We start from the raw sequence: 27,534 nt of genomic DNA on the forward strand, positions 1-27,534 counted from the left end.
CTTATTTACATTCTTGAGGAAACACTGGAAGAAACTATGAAATCTCATTTATTTGATTTGAGTAAAGTAAATGTTGACACTAGGCCTTACATTTGATGCCATTAGTCTGGCAAGCGAGTCACATTTTAACAATGAGAAAAGGAACAACAGTAAGTAAAACGTGGGAGAAAACTGCTCTGGTTTCTTTTAAACCCTGACGAACATCTAACATACGCTTAACGGTAAGTCACTTCAAGCAAAGGCTAAGGACACCCAAATGGTAGAGCCAGCACTAAGAACTCCAATGATATACAACTCAAACATGCATAGGGAGATAAAAGTTATTTTATTAAATCATGCACATCACGTGTGTTAGTGCAAATAGTTTAATCTGTACTCCAGAAATTCTATTGTACGTTTTATCTTTACAAAATAGATTTCAAACAATTATTTACTTTAAAAAAGGTAATTTTGAAGTTATGCATTTCAGAACAGTATTTGCAATAACTATATACAAGAGGTACTGGGTACCACTGGCATATTAGCATTCTGTGGTGGAGTGGCTTCCTGCAACAGAAAATGGTAAAATGAACTATATGATAGTTTTTTCTACAAGTCATTTGTGGCTAATTCCTCCAAAAATCTAGTGCTTCTCCTGACAACAATCCCAAATAGCTTTAAATACAACTTATAAAGTAAAAACAATGACTGCCAAACATCACAAGGAAAATTATATCCTAAACTTCTATTCTCGATATCTGGCTGGATCTGGGTATTCTCATAGAACATTCAAGCCAATTCACCGACGTCCCCTCCCAATCTTCAGTGACTGAAGAAAACTGAACTACGTGATGCTTTAGGATACTGACATCACTATGGTGCTGAACAAAACCATAGCTAAACTTTAATCCCTGTGTTTTAAATATATAATGTCAAGCAGTGCTTAGGTGTGTTACTGTGCATGGACCACTATCAGTCTGGGAATAGTGCTACTAATTAACAGGCTGTCCGAATTAACAATAAAAAGAAAAAAACATTTGTATACCCAAGCAAGAAATCTTGGTAGGTAACATCAGTTCACCTTGAATGTGAATTAGCTTCACATCATAACCAAATTAAGTCAATAAAAGCTTATCTAAACAGATATAATTCTTCCTTCAATTAAACATGCTTGGAGGAACAGATGACAGAAAAAAAATCATGCTTCCTAAACTGCTTATATGAGAAGGTAACTTGGCTTTTAAAGAAAACATTTCTTAAATACATGAGGTTTAATAAGTTACATTCCAATTCACTCAACAGTTTGGTTGATTGCACTGAAATTATGCAATTATGTTTTTTGCTCCCAGAAATATTTCAGTTTGCTCAAGAAAATACAAGCTCTCATGGAAAGTTTTTCAAAGCTGATGTCCTTCACATCTTCAAGTCTCATTAAGGCTGAACAAGCATGTATGTATTCCCCAAATTATCATTATAACAGAATTTTCCAAATGTGTTTTCTTTAAAAAAAAAAAATCACACAAACAATTGTCTAAGTCTTGTTCCCAATAGCTCAGTGGTTTTATAACAAGTAAAAATGGCGTAAATACGTAAAAAAAATATATATGTGTGTGTGTGTGTGTGTATATTCAAACTGATAGGCACTGAGCACACAGGGCCTCTCTTCCCATATATATATTGGTTGTTCGGTTTGAGTAGTTATCGAATCAAAAAATGAATTGTGTGGCCATCAGAATTCAGAGTAAAATATCTATAAATTTATGGTATAAATAATTTGGTGCACTAAGAAGCCTACTTTAGGCCACCATAATATTCAGAATCTCAACATACTAATTTAAAAATGACATGAAAATCCGAATAAATTCACAACTTTATATCCTCTCTATAGACAGATATATTTTTATATAAGTTAAAGCAATGACCCTACAGCTGTATTCTTGCACTTTGCTGTTTTAAGAGGTAAAAAGGAAGAAAATGGTTCTGCTTTGTCCCCAGCATGAGTGAGAGGCAGCTTCTAAGGGAGGACGGTGTACACACAGGACACACTGTCACGGAGAAGCTCTGGCCAGACCCGGCACATACAGCACGATGGCTGTCACCGCAACCAGGGCCGCCAACACGGGCATCCAGGGCCAGGGTTTCTGTGGGGAAAGAGACCAAGAGTCAATATCACATCCCCCCCCTCTTTTCATACATATTTAACCCCGTGGTAAACTGAGTCCCACGTACTTAAAACGCCTTTGGGAAACTGTGCTTGCATTGTAAAGGTGAGTTCAGACAGAAAGGAAAATGAGGGAAAACCATACCAGCAGGGTCACTATGTGGAGGGCTGAACACCCCAGGAAAGTTCTGGCCGGCTTTCGACATTGTTACAGTCGAAACGCAGTAGTTACTTGTAGATACAACTCTGGACTGCGCCTGCTGCATTTACTGTGCCCTTGGAGTGCTAAGATGGGATAGAAAGAAAAGGGTGCAGGCTTCATCCTGTACTTGAAACCCAAGAAGACAAATCAAACGGGGTTGGAGAGGAAAGTGGCCCTAAGGCCTGCCCGCAGTGCTCCTCTGGTGAGCATGCTCTGCTATTAGTTAAGAGCAAAGCACGGATGGGCTGGCTTCCCAGGCAGCTTTCAGAGGGTTATACAATCCCTTTACTTTGGCCGCTACCTTTATTCGCACTGGTATTTTGACAGTGTTCTTGAGAAACACTCTTCATTTGCAGATCAGAGCTCAAAAAGGTTTGTTACTGAGCTTGCATATAGGAAGTAAACTCCCATTGTTGTTGAAATTGTGAGCCAATGGCTCGTTACACTAATCTCACTTTCCTTCATTTTCACAGCAAACAGGCAAAGGATTAAAGGAAAAAAAAAAAAAACCCAGACTCTACACCATGGAAGGGAAGAAAGGAAGGGTAATACTGGCTGAAAATGTCAAAGATGCAAACTCTTCATTTCTCATTCAAATCTGATTGAACCATTACTGGGGCGTAGGTGGGGGTATTGCAGAAATTCACTGCTTACTCCAGTTTGCTAGAGATAAAGACTCAGTTAAAGGAAGCGTATAACAACAGGTTAGCGTGGGGTTAATTCAGGGTTAGCATTACTACCAAAGAAACAAGACACGATGTTATGTGATTATGTGTTATGTGTTATGTGTTCATTAGCATGACACAAATACACAGCATACTAAATGAAGGGTTTGCGTCAGGTAACAAAATACCTGTGTGGTTTTGCCATGCACTCTATTACAAATATGGCACAAACAGGTGACAGGGACAAACAGACAAGGACTCAACAGTAGTGCTTGTACCTTTCTCTACCACAATGGACCGAAACACCAAAACAGGAAAGCCAGGAATAGGCCGATGAATACGGCTGGGACAGGTTGTAATATGGAGGGCTGAAGAAGGGAAGGGATATTAAAATCATTTTATGCTATATAAAAAATCAGATAAGATGATTTAGACCCCAGGGGGTGGCTGGAGAAGGAAAGGAAGACTGAAGTAACAGAAGTACACCATTCAGGTTTTGCACCAATTCAAAAAAATTTAAAGACATCCAACACAATCTAGAATGATGGGCTGGGGGATGTGTATGCCAAGAAACTACTACTTTAAAAGGAATAGCTCGAGGTAGTCATCAATTTACTTGTCCTCAAAAATTCTAATGAACCATCACAAGTTCAGACAGAGCAACGACAATAGTTTATCAAGTAATGGTCTGTTTGACAATATATATTATTTTTGTTTCACATCTGAAGTCACTGCTTGGTAGGCAACAGAGAGGGTACATTTTGTTCTTCCATCAAAACCTAGTTTCCTTCCAGCTGAAATTCTTCGACTTCTGAGACAGTATTGCTTCAAAGCTTAAAATACATGTTTTGTAATAATATATTTGGTGAGGCAAAAAGACACAGCACGATGTAAGACAAACAGGCAGCCAAAGCTCAGAATTTCTTTATCTAAACAGGTCTGCTTTTCTTCTTTTTTCAGAAGGGAATTACTTGGATATATAAGCCTATATTGTGAAAAGGGTAAATTCATCCTGAAACTGAATCGTTTTATACAGCTGTAAATAGTAATAGCACGGGGATGGTCACTCTGATCATGCCTGATGTCTTTATAGGTTAATTTAGCAGGGAGTGGACTGAGCTTCTATAATCAGGTATGAATTAACACGAAAGAAAAGATTCATTACGATCTGATTTTAGAAGATTTCTGTATCCTATGCATTAAAAAATAAATGTGATCCCCTTTAGTGTAAAGCCTTCAACCCTTCAGTTACTAAAGGAGTTCTACCTAAGCAGCAATCCTTTATTGTCTAAAACCTGTAACTTAGGAAGCAAAGGGCAGCTGGGCACAAGTCATGAGTTCTGTGGAAACCGCGTAACTGGACAGCCATGCAGCACCGCTCCTCCACCCTTGTGCTGGCGTCAAGCAGCCACAGAAGCGTGTGGCTCCCGGCTACTGCGGGCTCTAAGCTGTGAGAGCGGGAGCGAGCCTCAGAGCACAGCCAACCACACTGAGCACCCATCAGTTAGGGCCCACAAAGGCAATGGTCAGCACAACGAACAACACGACATTTACTTAGTGTAACTTCACCTTAAAGACCGCTCTTCCCACAACTGTTATCAAACCAAATCCACAGGCAAACTTTTTCCCATCTCTGTGCCTGTTGGCCCCCAGCTCTCCCTCAGTCATACACTGGAAAGCTCTATGTCGATTTACCAAATACTGACAGACAGAGGCCAAATGAAGAGAAAGCTTTTAGGAATGTACATTACTAGCACAAAAATGAAAACTGTTCTGAAGCTCGGCTGTCTGAGACAGCCTAGGGCTAAGGAGCGATGTGAACCACGCCTCCTAAACGGCCTCTAGTGGCACAGGCTTCATTTCCCGGTAGGAAAGAAACAAAAGCCAGATGATGACTTTGTGACAAAACTTCAGACTCATCTGGGCAAACCAGACAGTTCTTCTAAGCTGTTCTACTGACAGTTGTTTTCTACCAAGAAGGCCTCAAGCTTTTCTATGGGTATAAGTTAAAGAGCGCAATTCTTCCTTAAAAAAGGAAGAAATCCCACAGCACAATAATTCACTCACAGATATTCACAATGAAAAGCTGATTTCTTCTGTACCTAGGCTGTTACTTCCCCAAACCATAATGGAGTCTTCTGGAAACCACTCTCGGCCTCCGACTCTCCTCCCAACGGTCAACACTTACATTATTTCCTTTCTCCCGCAGCAGCTTCAGGCTGTCTTTGCACTGTTTGAGCTCATCTGTGATCGACTGCTTTTCCTGCTCAGTCATTTCAAACTTCAACTTCAGTTCTGAGAGTACAGTCTGTGTCTTTTCATACTAAAGGTAAAGAAAAAAAAAAAAAGAGTGTGCAGGCTTGACTTAAAATGGGTGTGAAGTTATGGTTCTAGTCTGGTATATCTCAGGCCCTGTTTAATAACTTTTAACACCAAAGTCAAGCTTTCCTTTATCCGGAAAGACAAGTCCCTGGCACTCACAGTAAAGGAATCTTTAACGTTGGCTTCATCCTGGGTAATGACTTTCTTGCCCTGGTGTTAAAATCAAAGAACAGAACATACCGTGTTGTCATCTGCTTAAATATAAAGGGTCACTTCTCCCATCAAGTGAGAAGAGGGAAAATGAAATTTTTTCCTTTGAGCAAAAGACAAACAAATCCTAGTCAAGTGGCAGTGTTAGGTCTAAAAGTATTTCCTGTTAATCAAAAGGAAGGCATGTTAGCCACGTTATTTACTCTTGAAACAAAAAGCATTGACTTTCACCTGGTCTTCTATTACTTGGCACTAGTGGATATCAGTGAGTTTTCAGGACAAATAAGGCAGAAATACATTTGACATACTCACCACAAAGACTGGGGCATTTGACACTTAAAGCCCATCAGCTCCAACTTTTCTAACAGAAAAGTTTTCATAAATGAACCAGCCATTTTCTACTCTTGAAAATTGTGTATATGTATGTGTGATATACAGACATAACATGAATATATGCAAATAACATATGGCTTTCATACAAACTACCCCTTGAAGACAGGCCAAACCAATGTGACACACTGTGCAACTTGATCTCTTAATGTCCCCGAGAAGCTGAAATTCTAGACTGGTTTCACTTCTAGATGCACTGCTCGGCTGTCGGGGGCGGGGGGGGACGAGACGGGGGGGGACGGGGGCTCTCTCCACATCGGCCTCCCCATCCTGCCACCCCTGCATGTTTCAGAAGGAAGACAAACTGAATAGGAAACAAATACCCCATGGGTGTAGTCTATCGGAAAGCTCCTCCTCTTGTCTTAGCATGGCTAAGGAAAATGGAAGGTTCCTAGTCCCTCTCTACCTACATCCCAAACTTAACAAAGGACACCTCTGTAATAGTGCTCCTGAAAATGCAGACACCTTGGAGTGGAGAGAACCTCACTAACCTTCAATAAAGACGAGTACCAAGAAAGATGAAAATGTTTAAAGACATTAGGAAAGAAGGGACAGGGAAAAGGTTAGGGTCAGAGGTCAGAGGTTACCAGGAAGGGGTTATGAAAGAAATGTTTTGTTACCTAAGAACATTCTCAAAACAGCCCTGGGAAATACACTAAAAAATGAACCAAAGACTGAAATTCACAGGTTTGTTTGTGACTACCTTTTGGAGCTGATGTGAGGGTCTGTGAACTTCTCCCAGAAGGAAGAAGGCTGCTGAGAGGCTACCAAGGAGACTCAGTGACTCCAGACCGCTGTTGCACCTTGGAGGGCAATCAGCTCTCAGCGATCGTGAAACAGTTCCCAACAGTGCTAACGAAGGGACATCACACCTCCTTCCCTTCCCTTCCCACGTCTACGTCCAGACTGCCCTCTCCATCACAACCCTGAGTCACCTGTTTCAGGGACTCAAGTGGAGGCGTAGGCAGCGTGCAGTCACCGGGCTGCTGCTCACTCCACACACAGCAGTGCATGGGTGACTCTGGCCCTACAGGAAGACAGGGAAGCCAAACACCAACCCTGAGTCAGAGTCTTCAGGAAAGACAGAGACAGAGATGGTCATCGTTTTATGTATTCCCTGGTTGGGTGACTTCTTTGAGAGAGAGTCTATGTAGCCCAAGTGGCACCAGTTCGAGACCTATCTCTCTCAGCTTCCTAAGTGTTCAGACTGCAAGTGTATACCACACAACTGGTTGAGCTCTTGGATCATAGATATTCTCTCATATTCTCGCTAAATTAAATACAAAGAGATATACAATTCCTCATACTTTTCCTTTGGAGTTATTATATAAACATTACCACAGATAAAGCTTTAAGCAGGGCACAAAGATCACCTCTGTAGTCTTAGTTTTACCCTTGCTTGGATATCAATCGCATCTGTTGTCTCTTGCTTTTTAACTCTGAAGTAAACAGTGAAGTAGCCAGCACATAATATTACCAACACCTGTGGCTCTTCTTCATAAAAGTAAACATATCTGGGGTTGCTCAGCTTCCAATAGTTTAAACCTCTTACAGGACTGATGACACATAATCAGAATTTTTGAGCACATTAAGCATGATTCCAGGAGAGAAAGGAGAGCAAAGGGAAATGTTGAAAGGAAGCAAATATGCATTACTAAAAAGTAATAATGTATTATTGGTGGATTACACAGAGATAAAACCTTATTAGAACCCTTTTACTTACAGACCAGTATCCAATGTGTTGACAGAAGGACAAACAATAATTTCATATTACAAAGGAATATGATGACTATACATCATTTCACAATGAAAAACAGTGAACAAGAAAATAGGAAAGAACATACTAACAAGCTCAGACATATTTTCAAATATGCTGCATTTAATGCAATCCAAAGACTAGCAACACTTTAGATGCTGTGACAACATGCCGCTGCCATTTGTGGAAACAGTTAAAGCATTTGGCACTATCATTCAGTCACTGAAAGCAGGCAAGCGCACAACGCAGCGATGGCTAGCGTGTTCATAGTCACATACAGCAGAGTCATCGTCCCAGACACTGAAAGGGCGACGGCGCATGGACTGGAAGGACACAAAGTGCTTACAGTTAATAATAGGATATTCACTTTGGCACAAAGTTTGTGTTTCAACCGTTGAGGGTGTTCCTAAAACACACATCCTTAACCAGGTAGAGCAGAACATCTGAAAGTCAATGTGTCTACATGAATATAAAAACTTTTGCAGGTGTTTTTCCCTTAGAAACAAGCACAAAGACGGGACAATCATTTCCAAATTCAGGACACTCCAGGAAAAGTGCAAAGAGAAACTTGCATTAATTTTATTTTCTAAAAATAACTTTCAGAAAACTCCTTTTTAAAGACAAAGAGCTGCATTTTACATCCTTCTAAGTTATGAAGAACCCTGCCTGTAAGCAAGTCTAGTTGGTACATCCTGATGAGCAGACAGGCTTTATTAACCTACATCCTCAGCTGGCCAGGAGTCAGGCCAGGAGGCCAGCAGGAGTGAGCACAACGTTTACTATCCAGTTGTCAGCATTAAGATGCACCTATCGTGTTGAGAACTGGGGTGGGTCCCTTCCAAAGTCAGCCTCCCATCATCAACTTATTTCAAAGGGACATGAAATCAAGTTATAAGCAAAATCACATAAAAGCTTATGTGTATGTGTGAAGACAGAAAGAAAGTGGAGGAAAAAACAGTTCCACAGAAGAGGCTTTTGCTTGCCGTATACAGATGAATTTTAACTTTTTTCTCGTTTGTTTTCTGACATAGACCTCATCAGCTTAAGCTGTCCTCAAACATCACTATGAAGCTGAGGCTGACCTTGAACTCCTGACTCTCCTGCTCCACCTCCCAAATGCTGGGACTGGAGGTGTGCATTACCTTGCCCATCTGTATATACATTTTACTTTGGTGCTTTGAACTAGGGTCTATTATGTAACCCAGCAAAGCCTTGAACTCACTACAATCCTCCTGCCTCAGCCTTCCAGGTGCTGGAATGACAAGCATGAGCCACCCCAGCAGGGTAAGTGACTTTTTAGCCACTTTCCCAGGAGCATATAGCTCCAAAATACAGTGTTGTCCTAGTTTGTAGATTGCCTTCTGAAACAATGCTTCATTTAATATGACACGCTCTTTGATAGTTAAACAGACTAAGCAATCTGTTACAAATGGTCTCTCATGCTGTCAACTGTTAGAGAAAAATTAAAAACTAGCTCTGTTGTCTGTATGTTTGAAAGCAAACACTTGATAAATTCTCTCAATAATGGACCATGACGCACAGCTAGTAATTACCAGGCTGGGATGCTCCAAGTGTCAACTGTCAGGTAACATGCTTTCTGCTTTTCTTTATTTCTAAGAAGCATGGATATCTGATTTGCCTTTGGCTTTAAGTCCAACCATAATTGGGCTGAGCTTGTCTTTTCGCTTTACCTCTTTCTGAACATCCTTTGCTTGGTTTTCAGCCTTACTGAGAAGAGTTTTTAAGTCAGCTGAGTCACGAAGGTGTTGCTCTTTCAAGGATCCCACCTGGTCCTCGAGCTCTTTCTTGGTCATCTGGAGGATGCTTAGGTCACTAGTGAGCTCCAAACTCTGCTTCTGAGAACTGCAACATAAACACCGACAGTCATTCACAGCAGACACTGGACACGGAGAGAGTCTAGGATCCTCAGCATTGCACCAGGTAGGAAGGAATGCATTTCACAAGGGGGGGGGGGGGACTAAAAAAAAGTAAGACTTTCAGTAAGGACAAAAGGCATTAGGACATTTCAAAATATCCATTGAAGTTTAAAAGTTGTATCATTTCAAACACACAAAAAAAGTACAAATTTTATCAATAGAAGGAAATGACTATATTTTGGGGGTTTTCTTTACTTTTTTTTCTTGTTTTGTGACAGGATAACTCTGGCTGGCCTTGACTTCCTTTGTAGATCAGGTGGGCCTTGAACTCAAAGAAATCTGCCTGCCTCTGCCTTCCAAATGCTGACATTAAAGATATGCATTCCTAGGGGTGAAAAGATGGCTCAGAGGTTAAGAGCAATGACTGCTCCTCCAGGAGTCCTGAGTTCAATTCCCAGCAACCATATGGTGGCTCACAGCCATCTATAATGAGATCTGGTGCCTTCTTCTGGCATGCAGAGACACATGCAGGTAGAATGCTGTATACATAATGAATAAATAAAAAGCTTTTAAAAAATGATATGCGCACCCATGCCTGGTCCTAATTATATACTTTAATATATCAAATTATCTTTACTAATTAGGTCATAAATACATTTAAATGTGTATTTCAACTATGTTACAAGATTCAGTATTTGCAAAGAGAAGAGGGGTCAGAAACCTGAAGCTCAGGCATACCTGCTAACTCAAGCAAAGACAAATCTGTGCAAATGAAACATGCCGTCACATGGGAAGAAGGCACACGACAAGCAACTAGCCTGGGAGGTGGAGCCTGGCCTCGCCACACTGAGCTGTGGGAAACGGAGCATGCCACTTGGCTGGCACACCTTACTCTCTGAAGAAACATCCCCTGAGCTCTTAGATGCCTCAGTGTCCTCTTATATCAGACATCCGCCTCTGTGCTGGTGGTTTTCTGTCACTGGCACAATCTAGAGTCATCTGGGAAGAGGGAGCCTCAGTTGAGAAATGTCCCTGCCAGACTAGCTTGTGAGCAAGCTTGTGGGGTGTTTTCTTGATTGTTGATGCGGGACGGCTCAGTCTACTGTGAGTGGGCCACCCCATGGCAAGTGGTCCTAGGCTGTATGAAAAAGTAGGTGAATAAGTCATGAGGAGTAAGCCAGTAAGCATCAATCCTCCATGGCCCCTGCCCTAACTTCCTTCAGTTATGTCTGTGACCTGAGAGTTACAGGATATAATAAACCCTTTCCTTTCCAAGTTGCTTTGGGCATGGTGTTTAGCATAGCAATAGAAACCCTAACTAAGATAACATCTTAAGTTATTCTCCAGCTTTAATTACATGATTGTTTTTATAATTTGCTATTAAAAATAATTTACCCAAGAAGAATGTGAATGAACATCAATGCCTTCTTCAGAAATGGCTAGAGCGTGTTGTAGAGTCTAGTGGTAGACCACATAACTAACATGACCGAGATTCTGGGCTCAATCTCCAGTGTGAATAATAACAATAATTCCTTGTTCATCTCTTTGACAACAGTGAAAAAAAATAGACTTATCTGGCTTAGAGAAAAATTAGCCTCCACAAGCAGTTAAAGAGTATTTTAGGGTTGGGGAGATGGCTCAGGTGGCACCAGTTGCTCTTGCAGAGGCTTGTGTTCGAGTCTCTGCGCCCACACAGCGCCATGCACATGCACAAGCATTTGTAAAGCCAGCTCCAGGGTATATATGCTGCCCTCTTCTGGTTTCTGCAGGCAGTGAATACACATGGTGTACACCATGTGCAACTGATGCGGGAAGTCCTGTGTATATGTCAATAAAGCACTGTTGGCCAATAGGGAACCAAGATAGGTGGGACTAGGAATCCAGGACGACTCTGGGTAGGAGAAACACAGGAGAAACACAGGGAGTCAAGATGTAACGCCATGGGGTAGGAAGCCCGGAAAATTCTTGGGTAAGAGAAATACTTAGATTAACAATTATGGGGTAATTACTTAAGTCAGAGCTAGCCAGTAAGAAACAAGCAAGGCCAACAGCTTCATAATTAATATAGCCTTCTGTGTGTTATTTGGGACTCATGCAGCTCTGGAATCAGGCTGGTGGGAAGGCTTCTCTCAAGGAAAAGGTTTCCCTTTACATATGTAACAAACCACCCAGACATCTAAAGCACCTTTTTTAAATATAAGATTTTCAAAGTGACAGTGTTACATCTTTCAGAATGCAACTTAATCAGATTCATTACTATAAAGAGCTACAGCGCATATATTTCACTCTTCTTATTATATAATGGGCAGAATCTTACGGATGAGTTTGATACTATCAGGACAATAAACATAAGCACTAAAGGGCCTTTAAGACCCTGTGTAAAAAGAGAAGCTTAGCAAATAAATGTACAGTACTCAGGCAGAAATGTTCGAGAAACAGAATTAATATATTTTATGTACTTTATATGAGTGTAGACAGATGACTTGAATAATGACATGTACTGATACAGTGTACCTTTCTAGAACACATTGTTTTGGTTTGGTTTGTTTGTGAGATGGATGTCTCACAAGGGATCCTTCCTGCCTTAGCATGCCACATACCTAGTTCTCCAGGCAAGCAGCATATAGCCAACTGAAGTCTACATTTAAAGCCACATGCTTCTACTCATAAGGAATCTGTAAACATGATTTTGAACACTTAAGCAAAGTGACATAATTTTAAAAGGATAGTACTTTAACAGTCTGCAGATTTCAATTAATTACATCTCAAAAATGAGAAATCAGGAGGTTCAGAATCTGTAAATATCAATACTCTGAAAACAAGAATAATTAAGTAACACAAACTAGATTGGACATAGTGACACACAACTAAAATCCCAGGATTAAGAAGACTGAAATAGGATCAAGTTCAAGCCGAGTCTGGGCTATCTAAGGAAAGTCTGTCTCCAAACACACACACACAAGCAAAACAATAAATACACCAAACTAAATAAATTCACCTAAAAACGTATTATGTGGTACATGTAAAGAACTTGCATATCTAGATGAATGATTTATAGGAAGGCTGAGGCAGGAGGATTGGGGTGAGTTCATGGCCAGCCTGGGTTATATAGTTAAATCCCAGGACAGTCTAGACTACAATATAAAACAAAACCAAAAAACCCCAAGTTGGCTGTAGTAATTAATGCCTATTTTCACAATACTTGGTAGATTGAAGCCAAGCATTAGGAAGTTTAGACCCAGCCTTGGCTACATAGCAAGTTCAAGGCCAGCTTGGGTTACATGAGACCCTATTTCAAAGTACTAACAAATAAACAAAATCAATTTCTTTACATGAGCTGCCACACAGGTAACCAATACATACACATGTGATGGGGATGTCCTTCTATATGCTGTGAATATATGTTTTGCTCCATTCTCTGACTTCAGACAGGCTTTATTTGTACAAACAAGATATCACCACACACATGTAAGCATGTATGTATGCATTATGGGTCTGTATTTTGTCCTCTTCCTATTTTTACTAACTTTCATGTTACAAGTAAACATTTGTTTTATTCATTAATTAGCACATATATTCAAAATGTAATATACATAAAATACATGAAAGGACTAAGCAAAGTGACAGTAGTAGAAGAGAAAAATCAGGGCTGAGATGGCTCAGTGGCTAAGAGCACTGGCTGGTGTTCCAGGGGGCCCAGGTTTGAGTCCCAGCACCTCATGGCAGCTTACAACTGTCTGCAACTCTAGTTCCAGGGAGTGACTATAGTTCTACAGAATTCAAAACACACTACATATGCAGGCACCACATATGCATACATATGTTACTCTTACTTACAGAGAGGCAAAACACATACACATAAAATAAAAATACATAAAATCTTAAAAGAAAATCAAAGTGCTTTATGGATCCTCATGCTGAGATTTCAGAGTGGTATAATGAGGTGCTTTAGAGAATAAACCAGTAGATCTTGTTCCTTCGGATATTTCCTTACTGATTTTAGGAGGGATAAGGCTACCCAAACTGTAGAGCTAAAAAGGACATTGAATTCCTTGTCCTCCTGCCTCTGTCTCCCAAGTGCTGGGATTACAGGGGTGTGCCACCATATTGGGAGAGGGGGAGGGGGGAGAGAGAGAGAGAGAGAGAGAGAGAGAGAGAGAGAGAGAGAGAGAGAGAGAGAGAGAGAGAGAGAGAGAGAAGACGCATCTACTCCTGCATAAAGGAGGACCAAAATCAGTGTCAGATATCTTCCTTTCAAGATAAGGTCTTACCGAACCTGGAGCTTCCTATTTTGGCTAGACAGGTAGGAGCAAGCAATGGGTCCAGCGTCACTTTCTCAAAATCTCTCTATCATCTCCCTCCCTTAAGACAGGAATAGAACCCACAGTCTCAAGTCCTCTAGTAGTCTGCTATTTTTCTAGCCACATTCTGTGTGATTTAGAAGCTAAATTCATCTGTCTGGTGGTAAACTCTTTGTTATAGATCACCATTCTTACACACAGATAACGAGTGAAGGAACAATCACTTTACATGTGAACTGTATTGCCATTTTGTTAACAGGGCAATTTCTGATTTGGGTCTGTGCTGTTTATTTTCAGCAGTGGGGAATGGTACAGCAGAGGCATCTAACTGGATCTGAATTCTAGGATATTCCGAAAGGAGTGTGCTTACAGATATGGTGGCAAAAAGGAAGAAAATGATATATATAATGCTTACCATGTTTAACTTGTCAAATAATAGATTTGGCTGAACATTTTGTTCCAAAATGGCACGTTTAAGTATCAACATTTAATTTGCATGAAAAGTAAAGATAAATGTTTTGGCGTTAAAGGGAAACTCTTACATACTTGTGCAATTCTTTTTCTTGCCGCTGCAGTTCTGATGACAACAAAGCATTCTCCTTTTTTAGAGAACGGCGTTCAGTTTCCAACTGATTCCATTCCTCTTTCAACTGCTCTAGTTCACCTAGAACAGCCACAAAATATGTGTTAACATAGAAGCCAAAACACACCGTGTTCAAAGGGGCAGCAACGTTTCAGGGAACACATTTCCTCTCCTGAAGCACGTGGGTCTCTGCTTCCTACCACTGTGCAGCAAGAGATGCCATCACCTTAAAAACAGTCTCTGCCCCAACTTCCCTGGGCTGGCGTGCCTATTGGCTGGCAGGTTGCCGTGCAGCCCAGACTGGCTGGGAAGGCTCTATGCGACCCAGGCTGGCCACAGACCCACAGAACAACATCTGCCTGTGCCTCCTGAGCACTGGCATCAGGGTGTGCTCTGCCGTGCCTGGCTACCTCACTGTTTTGAGGCAATAATGTTAACGTTTGCCTGTTTTAACATACACTCTCAGGATACTACCCAGGCAGGCCTTACCTCATAATCCTCTAGTCTCTACTTCCTAGGCGCTGGGATTATGAGTATGCACCACTGTTATGACATACTCAATAGCATTGTAAATGATTAATAGTATATGCCTATAAAAACACACTTATCACAGAACCTGTAGACCTGCACAATGTACCTACAGCCCTAATACTAATAAAAGCCCTGGTTTATGCAGTTATCTTCTATCAAAGAGTAGGAGTTAGCGGGTGTGGGCTGGGACAACATGGTGACTAAGTGCCACCCCCTCCGACTCCCCCGAGCACTCGCTCACCTTGTAACCTCGCTGCCTCCTCTCTCTGCTGGTCCTCACACTGCTGACACCGGAGCTGGAAACTGCTCTGTAAACTGGAGATCTCTTTCTCATACTCGGACGCTGCTTTCCTCCAGTTCTCAAGCTCCGCCCTCACCTTCCTCAGCTCTTCTTGCAAAGAAGCAAAGTCAGTGTCCCGCTCCGAAGCAGCCTTCGCTGCTGCTTGATGGAGGAGCAAAATCTCGTCCTGGGCATTGAGCAATTTATCTCTCGTGCTGGAGACTTCAGTGTCCTTCTCCTCCTGGAGACTCTCCATGTCCACGTGTAGCCTCTGCAGCTGGACTGCAAAAGTGCACATCTATCACTTTCTCACGCTCACGGGCGCCAACAAAACTACAACGCGTTACAGCACAGCTATTATGGAGCCTAGCTGTCACAGCTGTGTCTTTTGACTAAATTACACAAGTGATCTGTGACAGAGACATAAAATGCCAAAATAAAGATGCAAAAGGGGAAAGCCAAATGGCTAGAGTCACTTTTACTTTCCCCCACAGAGATATTTATTTTAGTGCTTTTAGTTTTCTCTTTGTTTTTCCAATGCCTTCATACAGATATTAAACACAAGCATTAAGTAGAAAGGGATATATGTATATATGCATGTATGTATGTATGTATGTGTGTGTTTGTATGTAATAAATATTTTCTGTCCTTTTGCCGATAAAAACATTAGGGGAGGGAAGACAAAGGAAGAAAGGGAGCTTTCCAAAGCTTAGCTCAGGAAAACCTCAAATTCATTATTTGGCTGAGGCGGGTCTTGAACTCATGACCTTCCTGCCTCATCTCTTGAGTGCTGAGATTACAGGCATGCAGCACCAAAGTTAGCATCACCCCTGCCTTTATGACTCCAATGTCTAAACAATGGATTAAGGAGACAATCCCTCCCTTTCATCTCCTCTGAAGGAAAAATGAGCAAGAGCCCAATGTGACAAGTTTCTGGGGAGAACCAGAGCAATCTCGTTTCCATTCCTTTTCAGTCACGGTCATCTCAAACAGTCCTGGCGTGCCCCGTACCTTGAAGAACCTGTATTTGTTTAGCAGATTCCTCAACTTGATTTCGATAGGCTTTACGTTCTTCTTCCAAAAGTGCTAAAAAGCAAAAACAAGGTGTATCTAATTTTGTGAATTAGTGAAAAATATTCATAATTGCACAGTTAGAAATTCTAAAATTTTTCTTTTAAAGTTTACAGAAAGACACAAGAGTTAGGTGATAAGTATTATCAGTATTAGCCATTAAGACTTTAGAAACACAAAACAATAGTAAGTAACATATCTATAAAACCTAGAGTTTCTACAAGTCTTTCTTACTCAAGAAATATCCTGTTAGTCATCACTGATAGCACACACTTAGAATACCAAATACTGGGAAGGCAAGGCAAAGAAGCTCACAAGTTCAAGGCCAGCCTCAGCTACACACTGAATTCAAGGCTAGCCTAGGCTATGGTGTAGGAGCCCTCTGTCTACAAAAGAGAGTTAGGATGTATTTCAGCGGTGGAGTGCTTGCCTATGATACACAAAGGCAAGTTCTAGCATCATTAAAAATAACAATGTATTGAGGGTCAGGCACAGTACTGCACACTTTACTGCAAGGACTCAGGAATAGAGGCAGGCAGGTCTCTGTGAGTTTGAGTCAGCCTGGTCTATGTAGCGCATCCCTTGCCAGCAAGGACTAGTAATGAGACCCTTATCTCAAAAACTACAAACAAAACAAATTTTAAAAATCACATACCAAACCAAAATTAAACAAACAAGAAAGCCCCAAAAACATAAAATTCTTGTGTTCTTGTGAGAAAGGAATGCCTTTTTTTTTTTTTAATTTAGGGGATCTAGGGATCAAAGACAGGGTTTCCCTAAGCTAGCCTGGCCTTACACTGAGTGCTAGCTACCTTGATTGACAGTCGTAACAGCTCATCAAGACAGTAATGTCTTTGAGAACCAGGAAAGGAAATAGTCATAAGAAGATCCCAGCTTCTTCTTGGCATTTGAATTGTTCTTCAACTCAGGAAGTACATCTTATGAAACCTAAGGATGCCATAAGAATCCATGAGATCTTAGGACTCTCCAAGATTTTCACTTGGGCAAATATCACAAGCTAAGGAAGCATAAACTCCTGAGAACACTGAGGCCCCCACTGGCAAATGATTACCAGACGGAGGAGCCACGAGGAGGAGAAGTGGCCAAGATGGGAAGACCCTGCTCCTCGGTTTTTCTTCGTCCGTCTGGCTACCCCGGCTGGCCTCGGACTTGCGCGCTTCCTCCCCCCCACATGCCCCTGAGCTCTGCTCACAAGAGTCCACACCCTGAGCCCCGCCCACACCTCACTGCTAAATAAATTCCCCACCCCAGAGTGAGCACGAATATTAGGCAAAACTAAATTTACGGGGTTCCCCAAGTCTTGTGTTTTCACTGATTGGGCATCTCCCGTCCAAAAAAAAAAAAATCTAAAGTATGAAATCTGAAACTTTTGACAGCAAAACTTCAGACAAGGGACATTCAGCCTATCATATAATTAACAATGGAGCCCTTTTATTGTTAGAGCTTTTTGGGGGGGGGAGGGGATGCTCCCAGACAGAGTTTTTCTGTGTAGCCTGGCTGTCCTGGAACTTGCTCTGCAGACCAGGCTGGCCTCTGGCTCCAGAGAGCTAGGATTCAAGGTGTGAACACCACTGCCACAGTCCTCGTCCTACCTGAGATGCAAGCTCTGTCTGAGGACAAGAACTGCAAAGCCCTGGCTCTGGAGACCCTGCCACGCCCCGGGCGCTCTGAGCTCCATGACTTCAAATCACAAGTGCTGTTTTCACAAACCCCCAGGGAGTTGGAATGATGTCGATCTCACCTTGAAGTTCAAAGCATTTTTGTTTACTTGCTCTAGCTAGCTCCTGGGCTTCAATCAACTCCTTTCGAAGATGCTGAATTTCTTGTTTGGCCTCAGTTTCTGACTGTGTACCCTGCAAGTCATCTAACAAAAACATGTTTATTTTAAAAGCAAGTGTTAGTTGCACTACAGTCTCTATAGTTAAGTCTGCTGTTCTTTTCCATGTTTAGACACACACAGCTAATCACATGGCACAACTGAGTTAAAAAAAACTTAGAAGCAAATTAGAGTAAGCATATTAGTTATTTTTACCTTCAACAACAGAGTTAATATGGATACTAGTACTATAAAACAGAAATTAACATACATTTTATTGACATACAGCTCCTGTAAAACTTGAAATCTGGTGAGATAGGCATAACACTGTTCTCCATCAATTTTCAAATTATACTTATTGTTATTTGTGTGTGTATGAGAGAGAGAGAGAGAGAGAGAGAGAGAGAGAGAGAGAGAGAGAGAGAGAGAGAGAGAGAGAGAGAGTTGGGAGGGAGGAGGGAGGGAGGGAGGGAGGGAGGGAGGGAGGGAGGGAGGGAGGGAGATGCATGCCACAGGTCAGCAGACAACAGAAGAAGGATGACATTTATGCTTTTCTGTTCCAACATGAGGGGTCCCAGGGACTGAACTCAGGGTGTCAGGCTTAATTTACTCTTCAGCTCCTTCTCCATCGATTTTGAAATTTAACAATATGGCACTTAAATAAAAACGGAAAAACAAAAGAAATTCTTCTTCAAGACAGAAGTAAGTGTTGCAATTTAGGTAAGTGGCGAGAGAGGAGCAGCAACAGTAGGAGTAGCAACAGGGCAGAGAAAGGGGGAACGGATGGACGGATGGACGGAGAGAGAGAGGAGGGTGGCAGGTGGGCAGGGCCCTTTTAAAGGGGAATGTAAAAGAATATGCACAAGTGTGCGGCTGAGGGCGTATCCTGTCGGAACCCCAAGGGCAGGCCAGCGGTGCAGATGCCTGAACACCAACCAGGAGGACTAGCAAGGTTCAGCAGGTAGAGGCACTTTCAAGCAGACCCCAGGGTCTGTGCTCCATCCTGGATTCTCACAAGACAGCAAGAGGAACAGACTCACTACGACTTGTGCCCTGAACCCCACACATGCATACCTCTCCCTACTCCACCTCAACAAAAAACTAAATTAAAACAAACAACAAAAAATTCTGGGTTTTGTTGGTTGGTTGGTTGGTTGGTTTTTGGCGCATGCATGTGTGCGCACGTGCGCGTTTATTTTGAGACAGTCTTACTATGTGTTCCTGTCTAGTCTGAATCTCAATATGCAAACTAGGCTGGCATGAGATGTATCTATCTGTCTCTGCCTCCTGAATGCTAGGATTAAAGACATGCACCAAAAAACAAACAAACAAACAAAAAACCTAGTTTTTAAAAGTATTATAGTGCCGGACGGTGATGGCGCACGCCTTTAATCCCAGCACTCAGGAGGCAAAGGCAGGCGGATCTCTGTGAGTTTGAGGCCGGACTGGACCGACAGCCTCCAAAACAATACAGAGAAACCCTGTCTCGTAAAACAAAAATAAATAAATAAATGAAAGTATTATAGCAATGTTACTTGTAGAATATAAAACAAAAAGTGTGTGTGTGCGTGCGTGCGTGTGTGCGTGCATGTGTGCGTGCGTGCGTGCGTGCGTGTGTGTGTGTGTGTGTGTGTGTGTGTTATAGTGCAGTCTTAAGAATTACACAATAAAAACTGTCAACCATGAAACAGTGAAAACCGGACTGGATGATGCTCTGCTGCATCTACTTTGTACCCAGTGTCACGTGACAGCAGATAAAAACATCTTGCCGAATTATTAGCTGATGCCACCTTAGTGATTTAACTAAAATAAAATTAAACCAGCATTACATCTCAAACATGCCATTTTCCTAACCTCTTTCCTTCCTAGTTACTCTGTTGCTCATCTTTGCTGTATTAAAAGTCCTAAGGGGCTGGAAAGGTGACTCAGTGGCTAAGAGAGCTTGCTATGCAACCATGAGGACGAGAGTTTAGATTCTAGCACACAGGCAGGAAACAAGCTGGATATCTTGCAAATGCAGGTTACTACAGCTCGGAAGGATCTTATACCCTCTTCTGGCCTTCAAGCATACATACCACCACCACCTAAAAAAATATGCATACATAATGCATACACACACAAAAGCAAACATTTAAAAGTATTTTGGCTACAGAACACTGACCAACATCATCCAGTAAGTCATATTTTCATACTGTATTCTAGTTGTGTTTTACATTCTTTTGCTTGCAAGTAGTTCAGCTATACTACACAGCAAGTTCCAGCTTAGCCTGGACTATAGAGTGAGACTTTGTAGCAAAAAGAATAAAACAAAATAAAGGTTCTTACTACAGTAGGAGGCAAGACAATAAATATAAAAGAAATGATAAAGTTATGAAATCATTCTTTGACCCCTACTATAGCAGTAATTAACCAGGTGAAAATAATTAGCATATGCTAAAACATAAATAGTAACAAATCTGAGGTCTAATGGAACATGTATGTAGTCACAGGCAATTCTCCACAAGGTACTTATTGGTTACAAAAAGAAAATTAGTTACTTTGCAGGGAGAAACCTGAGAAACATCTTAAATACTCAAGGTTAATATAAACCACAACAGAACAATATCAGAGACTTTCTGACAGGAAACCTAATTTATCTATAAAATAAACATAGTTTGAATCTCGTCATAAGGAGGCATTAGTCCTCCAGGGACAGGAAGAGCAGGAGGAAAGAGGGGCAGAGGAAGGGGAGGGGGAGAGGAACAGACAGAGGGAGGGAGAGGAAGAAAGAGGGCGGAGGATGGGAGCTGGGCAGGGCCCTTTTAAAGGGGAACACAGAATATGCCGCTGAGAGACATTTTAATGTCCCATGCTGTTAAAAATTGCTAATGTCATGAAACTTGAAGGAGACTGGAGAGACGTAAGAAAGGCAACATGTGATTCAGGACTATTTTGTCATGGCACGTTACAGAGACGAGTGAAAAATGAGAATAAAGTCTGCATAGTGGAGCAGAGTAACATACCAATGTTAACTTGTTAATTTTGACAACAGTGTAACAGTCACAGAAGGGGAGCTAGATATGTGTAGCAAGGATTTGGGAGTAAAGGTTGTCATGCCTACAATTAGTTCTGAATGATCCACAGGTAAAGGAGAAATGGGGGAAATAATGATGAGTAAAACTTGATAAAATGAACAAATATGTGAGTTCGAGGCCAGCCTGGTCTACAGAGCGAATTCCAGGACAGCCTCCAAAGCCAAAGAGAAACCCTGTCTCGAAAAAAAAAAAAAAAAAAAAAGAACAAATATGGGTGTGCTTACATTTGGAGAATTTGAATAAAGAATGTATAGGACTCTGAGTCCTAATGCTGTAACTGCTCTATAGGTCAGGAATTATGACAAAGTAAAAAAATTAAAAAGAAAATGCCTACATATGTTCAAATAGAGGAAATATAGTAGAATATGAGAACTTAATAAATCTAGGAAGTAAGCATATACAAATGTTTCTGGTTGTCGTCAACGGTTACCAAGTGTGCATTGTTAACAATTAAGACGATCTCTCTCGATGTAAGCAGCGCTAATGCCACGGTTTCAGGATAAGCCCCAGCCATTTCTGACTAAATCCCACCAGCACATCTTGCTCCTCTGTGTTATCTCACAAGCACAGTAAGAGAAAACGAATTACTACAACAGCTGCAGAAAGCTGCTTTGCTTTAATGGAGTCTCATAAACGAGGAATCCATCTCTGAAAGCTATGTAGTGATAATTCTTGTCCACAGCAAAACACGTCCCGTGATTGGCCACACTGTGAAACAAAACTAACTCAGCACCTCGCTTTCAGATGAAATACTAAGAAGTGGGTTTTATGCCAAGTAATCCCATTTTAAAGGGGAAATACAACCAATGCCATAATGGGCTGTGCTCACACAGGGAGCACTGTTTGCAAATTCGTTTCAATATTTCAACTGCAAAAAAATAAGACCGCATGTACCACATCACAGACAGAGAAGTAGTACTACTACTGACTAAAATGTTTACAAAGTAAGTTTGGTGCAGTAAACACAAATGACCACTTTCAAACTAATCATGTAGTTAGTGTGCAAATCTCCCTTCTAAACAACCAAGAGCCGATTTTATTCCAAGATTAATGAGAACCCTTTTTGAGCTAAGGCTGACTAATCATCTGTTTTCACAAGGTTTTCTGGATAAGAGCTTTACTGGTCTAGTTGACTGGTGTAAGACTCCTCTCACAGCAGCCTACTTTTTTTCTAAAAAAGGAGTTTTGTTTTCACTCAATCTGCTTCCCAACCTTGGGGAAGCCCAGTGATGAGTACTAGTGGAACATGTTTAGACAAGGGTAAACGCAAGCCTTCTGCAGCCTAATGTACTTTCTCTCTCTCTTCTTTTGTAGGCTGAGTCTGATGATTTACCCTATTCCTTTAAGTGAGAATTCAAGTTGTGTGTGGTAGTGTACCTCTATAATCCCGGCACTCAGAAAGCTGGGGTACTGCAGGCTTGAGAACCTGCCTCAACTACCCCATACCTAAGCAGAAAATTCTGTCAAGCTATTGCACCTAATTATATAGATTACAAACCATAACCACACATAATAAAGCACAATTTAAATGTTTCTAGTAAGCTAGAGTGAATGAATAATTTTAGGAATATATGAAACTCTTACAAAGTAAAAATAATAATCACCATTTAAGGTAATGGTGATTATTTCTTGACAACTCTGATAAAATTCGCCTGCTCCCAGTCAAGCATGTAATGACTTAACACTCTATTCTCTCTTTTTAAAGATTCTTATTTTATTTTATTTTATGAGTGTTTCTCCCGCATGTATCCATGCACACATGCACACGCACACCTGGTGCCCGTGGGAGTCAGAAGGGTACTGGGTGCTGGGAAGCAAACTGGAGTCCTCCAGAGCAACAGGCTGTCTTAACCATTGATCCATTCCCCTAGGCTTTTAACATTCTGTCCTTAAAAACCGAGCTGCAGGCAGATGGCCCAGCAGTTCCGCGTGTGTGCTGCTCTGACAGCTCAGTTCCCAGCACCCACAACAGGCACTTAGCCTCCTGGACTCCACCCCAAGGGGTCTGACAGCCTCTTCTGGCCTCCACAGGCGCGGTACTTATGTGCACTTACCTCCACATGGACAGCACACATATTTAAGTTACAAAATCTTCCCATTTTATTAAGAGGCAGCTGGGCCTCTAAATTCGCTACACAGTTGAAGGTGGCCTTGAGTTCTTATCTCCTGTCCTCCCAAATGTTGATATTACTATATTACAGACATATACCACCATCCAGCTTCAACGTCTTAGGAAAGCTGTTGTTAAAAATACTATTTCATGCCTGGCAGTGGTGGCGCACTCCTTTAAATCCAGGACTCAGGAGGCAGAGGCAGGCGGATCTCTGTGAGTTCGAAGCCAGCCTGGTCTACAGAGCAAGTGTGAGTATACGTGTGTGTTGTGCATACAAACATGGTGTATGGGTGTATGTGTGTGTGTGTGTGTGTCCCCATACATGTATGTACATGTGTGAATACATGAGTGCACACATGTGTACTTGTGAATATAGAGGTCAACGTTGGGGGTCCTCTATCTATACATACACGTAATTAAAATGAAAGTAAATAAAAATGCATTAGTAGCAGTTGAATAAAATTAACACAATAATAATGCTACTTAAAAATGAATCCAAATTTGGCTGACAAAAATATTTAAAAGATTCCAGTTAGGAGGCCTGGGCAGTCTATGCGGCCTCTTGTGGTAGAACTTGTATTTATTCCTAGTGCACGAATGGACTTTGGGAGCCCATTCTTCCATGAACAGATACTCTCTCAGCCTAAATACATAGGGGAGGGCCTAGGCCCTGCCCCAAATGATGTGACAGTCCTTGATGATCTCCCAAGGAAGTCCTCACTGTCCCTGGGGAGTGGATGGGGGGTGGGACTAGGGGGCTGGTGGGGATGGCATGGGAGGATGGGAGGGACAGGGAACTGGGACTGATATGTAAAATAAGATTGCTTCTAATTTAAATACATACACACACACACATATATATTATGATTTATGCAACACAAAAGACCAATAAACTCCTACCTTTATGAGTATTATTACTTAAATTTCATCCTTTCTTATTTTTTTCAGTTCCTATAAAGCTCTGAGGTTCTGTTCACCTCTGCCCAATATCAACTCTTTTGTCTATTGTTTAATAGTGTTCCCTTTCCTGGTACCAGTCTGTTTGTTTACTTGTTTATTTGTTTTTGCATGCCGGCAATCTTGAAAACCCAGGACTTTGTTCCAGAGTGTCAGGTACTCTAACAATGACATACGCCCTCACCCCCTTTTTTTCCAGTATGAATAACATATAAAAGTTTTGCATTTCTAAACTGTGCAAACATCATTTATTTTAATTACTATGGCATTAAAAAAAAAACACGCCTTTCAACCTAAGAGTCGCCTAGGAGCTGATAGATCAGTACGTAAAGGAAACTGATCAGACTGAAGGACAGACACATTGGCTGCCTGGGTCAGCATCCTCAGGAACTTCCAAGCATTGGGGAATTCAGTCAAAGCTGGTTCCAGCAGTCATGTGATTTTCAGCCTCCATGGAGAAGGAGAAAGTAAGGAGGCCTTGAGAGAACACTGCAACATGGTTACACAACAAGGTCTGCACCAGGGTTGTGCAGGGTGAACTCAGCCTCCTCCCTCACGTCTCAAAATGCAGAGTCTGGGCTGAGGTCCCTTAACAGTCCCACTAGAACAATAGGTATGTGTACACAAAGAAACTTCTACAGCCACCACTGTTGTTCTACTCCCAGAGGGCTTTCTGATAGGACACTCCCCACACGTCCATCCACTGAACTGAAATCTCGTGCCAAGTGAGGTGATAAAAACAGCACATGTTCAGAATCACAGGTTTATCTATCAATAAGCCTTCCCCCAAGACACTTGAGTCTTAACATACTTATGTAAATAGTTGATAGCTCCTATCCACTGTATTCTAAGAGTATCTACCAAGATATAAACACACTTCCTTTTTAGGGGTGAGACAAGAAAAGAGGTTCATCACAGCATCTTTCAGTCCAGTGAGAGAGGGAGACTCAATCTTCCCCAGGGATGAGGCCTTAATTGGTTATCCGATTACTAAGTCCTCAGCCCTGAAACCACACACATACAGGCTACACTAAACAGACTATGCAGGTTGCATTCATGTATTTATGCATATACACACAACAACAATAAATAAAGGAAGACATGAATCTGAGAGGGAACAGGTAGAGCATGGAAGGAGCTGAAGGGAGAAAACAGACAGGGAAATGATGTAATTAGAAAAAAGAAAAAACAATCTTAGCCCCACATTTCTCAGAGTCTTGAAAACTACATAATTACTGAGAAATGAGGAAGAGCAGCAAAGTTTGAAATTTAAGGGCTTCTACCACATGACAGCAGAGAGGGTTTGTAGCTCCTTCTATTAAGCCAGGAGTCTTACCTTACCCTAATTATGTCAAAATACAAGTATGTTTCTATTGGAAGCATGAGGGAAAACCCAAACACAACTGCATTTCAGATTTAATCACGTACTGCTTCATCTTCACGAAATCAAATTAATCTGTAAGCTACATGCGTATACATATTTTTTAGCAAGAATTGGGCACTAACACTTTACATTTTAGTTTGACCTATTTTACACAACCTTTTTAAATCAGTCAACTATAATGCAAAACTTCACATATACACAAAACAGAGTTTGTGGCAAAAAGTGAGTCTAACACCCTGGTTTAAAATGTTGTGAAAACACATTAAAGTACCTTTTAAGAGAGACACTTTAGCAAGAGGTTCATTTAGGTCTTGCTCATCCATCTGGGCGTCTACAAGAGGGAGAAAGAGCATTATAGATTTTTTAAATCTATCAGCAAACTATTATTACCATAATAAATAAAAAGTATAGTTGAAAATAGTTTTAACAAAATAGCCAAGATTTTATAGAGGGATGTGAAAAGTCAAAACACTGCTTTTTCATTAAAAACAAACTCTGAGATTTTCATCCACATTAACCAATAAACCAAAATTGCCAAGAGACTGTTCAGATCTATAAATACTAAGTTAAAACTCACCTGTAGTGTCGTCGCTGCTTTTTTCCTTACTTGGACTCAGAGTATCTGATAAGTCAGATTCCTTTGCTCTTGCCTGGTTTTCTATTAGGAAAAACAAAAGTCAAAATATTATTATAATTCAACACTTCCTATAAAAAAAACTGTTTTAAGCATGAATGCCTAGAATCTATGCCTATGCAAAATAGTGTTAAAAATCAACTAAAATCACTGAATCTTCTTGTTCTTCACCACCCGATCCAAAATGCAATGCTGGTTATTTCTCGGAGCTCACAGCAAATCACACTGTGGACTCTGCCTGCTATGCAGAGGGCTGTGGCTCTTATTCAAGGCTGTCCACTTATCAACTGGGAACGAAAAACCCAGCAAGCTTTGTTACAGTAATCAGGGGAGCACAGCAAATGCAGCAAAATTCCCAGGGCAATGAGGACACCATCTAAAAATGGTTGAAAGAAAAGGCTGGACGCTTAACTTAGCGCAGAGTCAAAAAAAAAAAAAAAACCTCTAAAACTCACAATTATAAAAGCACCCCTTAAAATGATCAGCCTGTTTCTAAAGACAACACAATGAATGGGAATTGCAACAAGAAGGGAAACCTGTTTGAAAGGGCCTGGTGGTGTTTTCAAGAGCTACTCTGCCACATCTGGCCAAGTATTTCTAGGCCATTGCTCTCAAAGGTCCAAAGGTCCAATCATAGACCTACAGTTTATCAAAGATGAGGAGTGACTAAGTCACAATCAATATAGTAGCATATCTATTTGTTCTACGGCATTCTTTAGGACAGGGATTACGGAGGTCATTCCCTCAACTAAAATTCTATAGCATCATTTCTAGGCATCAACTAAGCTTTATATAGCAAAATTTAGCTAGAATGTCATCCCTGTATTGACTCCCAAGGGAGTTCAGTTATGCAGGTTTCTGTATAGGGCTGTGAATAACAGCTCATTACAGACTGCAATTCTTTGCTTGAATCTACATTTCCCTACAGTCATTTCTCTATCTGGCCCATGCTGCAAAGTATAGATTTTACCTCACTGCTTCTAAGTGAACAATTATTTCTCTAGTATATTATTCTTTTATATTACATCTTTTCTGTTGTGTGCCCACCCCCCACCGTTGATCATACTCCACGTTCTGGGGATTTATAGATGTTATTTCTCTAAAGAGATAATCATATTCATCACATGGATTACTATCTTCATGTTCAAAAATAATCATGGCACATATCTGATTGTACCATTTGTGACAATATATATCAAAATTTAAA

The 27,534-nt window shown here is 41.1% G+C and overlaps 1 protein-coding gene across 17 annotated transcripts in view; it reads right to left on the minus strand.

Moving 5' to 3' along the window:
• Nucleotides 1-306: 306 nt before the first annotated feature.
• The window catches only part of LOC101833521 (sarcolemma associated protein), a 124,617-nt gene continuing 97,389 nt past the window's right edge, over nucleotides 307-27,534 (minus strand). For 8 of the 17 annotated variants that reach the window (XM_005077672.4, XM_013118813.3, XM_013118811.3 and 5 more), the window contains 9 exons: nucleotides 26,271-26,351; nucleotides 25,965-26,024; nucleotides 18,091-18,213; nucleotides 16,269-16,343; nucleotides 15,219-15,539; nucleotides 14,410-14,527; nucleotides 9,377-9,548; nucleotides 5,196-5,330; nucleotides 307-2,120 (listed from right to left, as the gene is read on the minus strand). In XM_005077672.4, the coding sequence (XP_005077729.1) occupies nucleotides 2,028-2,120; nucleotides 5,196-5,330; nucleotides 9,377-9,548; nucleotides 14,410-14,527; nucleotides 15,219-15,539; nucleotides 16,269-16,343; nucleotides 18,091-18,213; nucleotides 25,965-26,024; nucleotides 26,271-26,351 (1,178 nt within the window). In that variant the 3' untranslated portion in view covers nucleotides 307-2,027. Of the gene's footprint in view, nucleotides 2,121-3,285; nucleotides 3,376-5,195; nucleotides 5,331-9,376; nucleotides 9,549-14,409; nucleotides 14,528-15,218; nucleotides 15,540-16,268; nucleotides 16,344-18,090; nucleotides 18,214-25,964; nucleotides 26,025-26,270; nucleotides 26,352-27,534 lie in introns of all 17 variants that reach the window. The other 9 variants (XM_013118816.3, XM_040747762.1, XM_005077669.4 and 6 more) reach the window with 3 other exon arrangements.

The sequence above is a fragment of the Mesocricetus auratus genome, unplaced genomic scaffold (genome assembly GCF_017639785.1).
Source record: "Mesocricetus auratus isolate SY011 unplaced genomic scaffold, BCM_Maur_2.0 Super-Scaffold_100006, whole genome shotgun sequence".
In the NCBI taxonomy this organism is placed as follows: domain Eukaryota; kingdom Metazoa; phylum Chordata; class Mammalia; order Rodentia; family Cricetidae; genus Mesocricetus; species Mesocricetus auratus.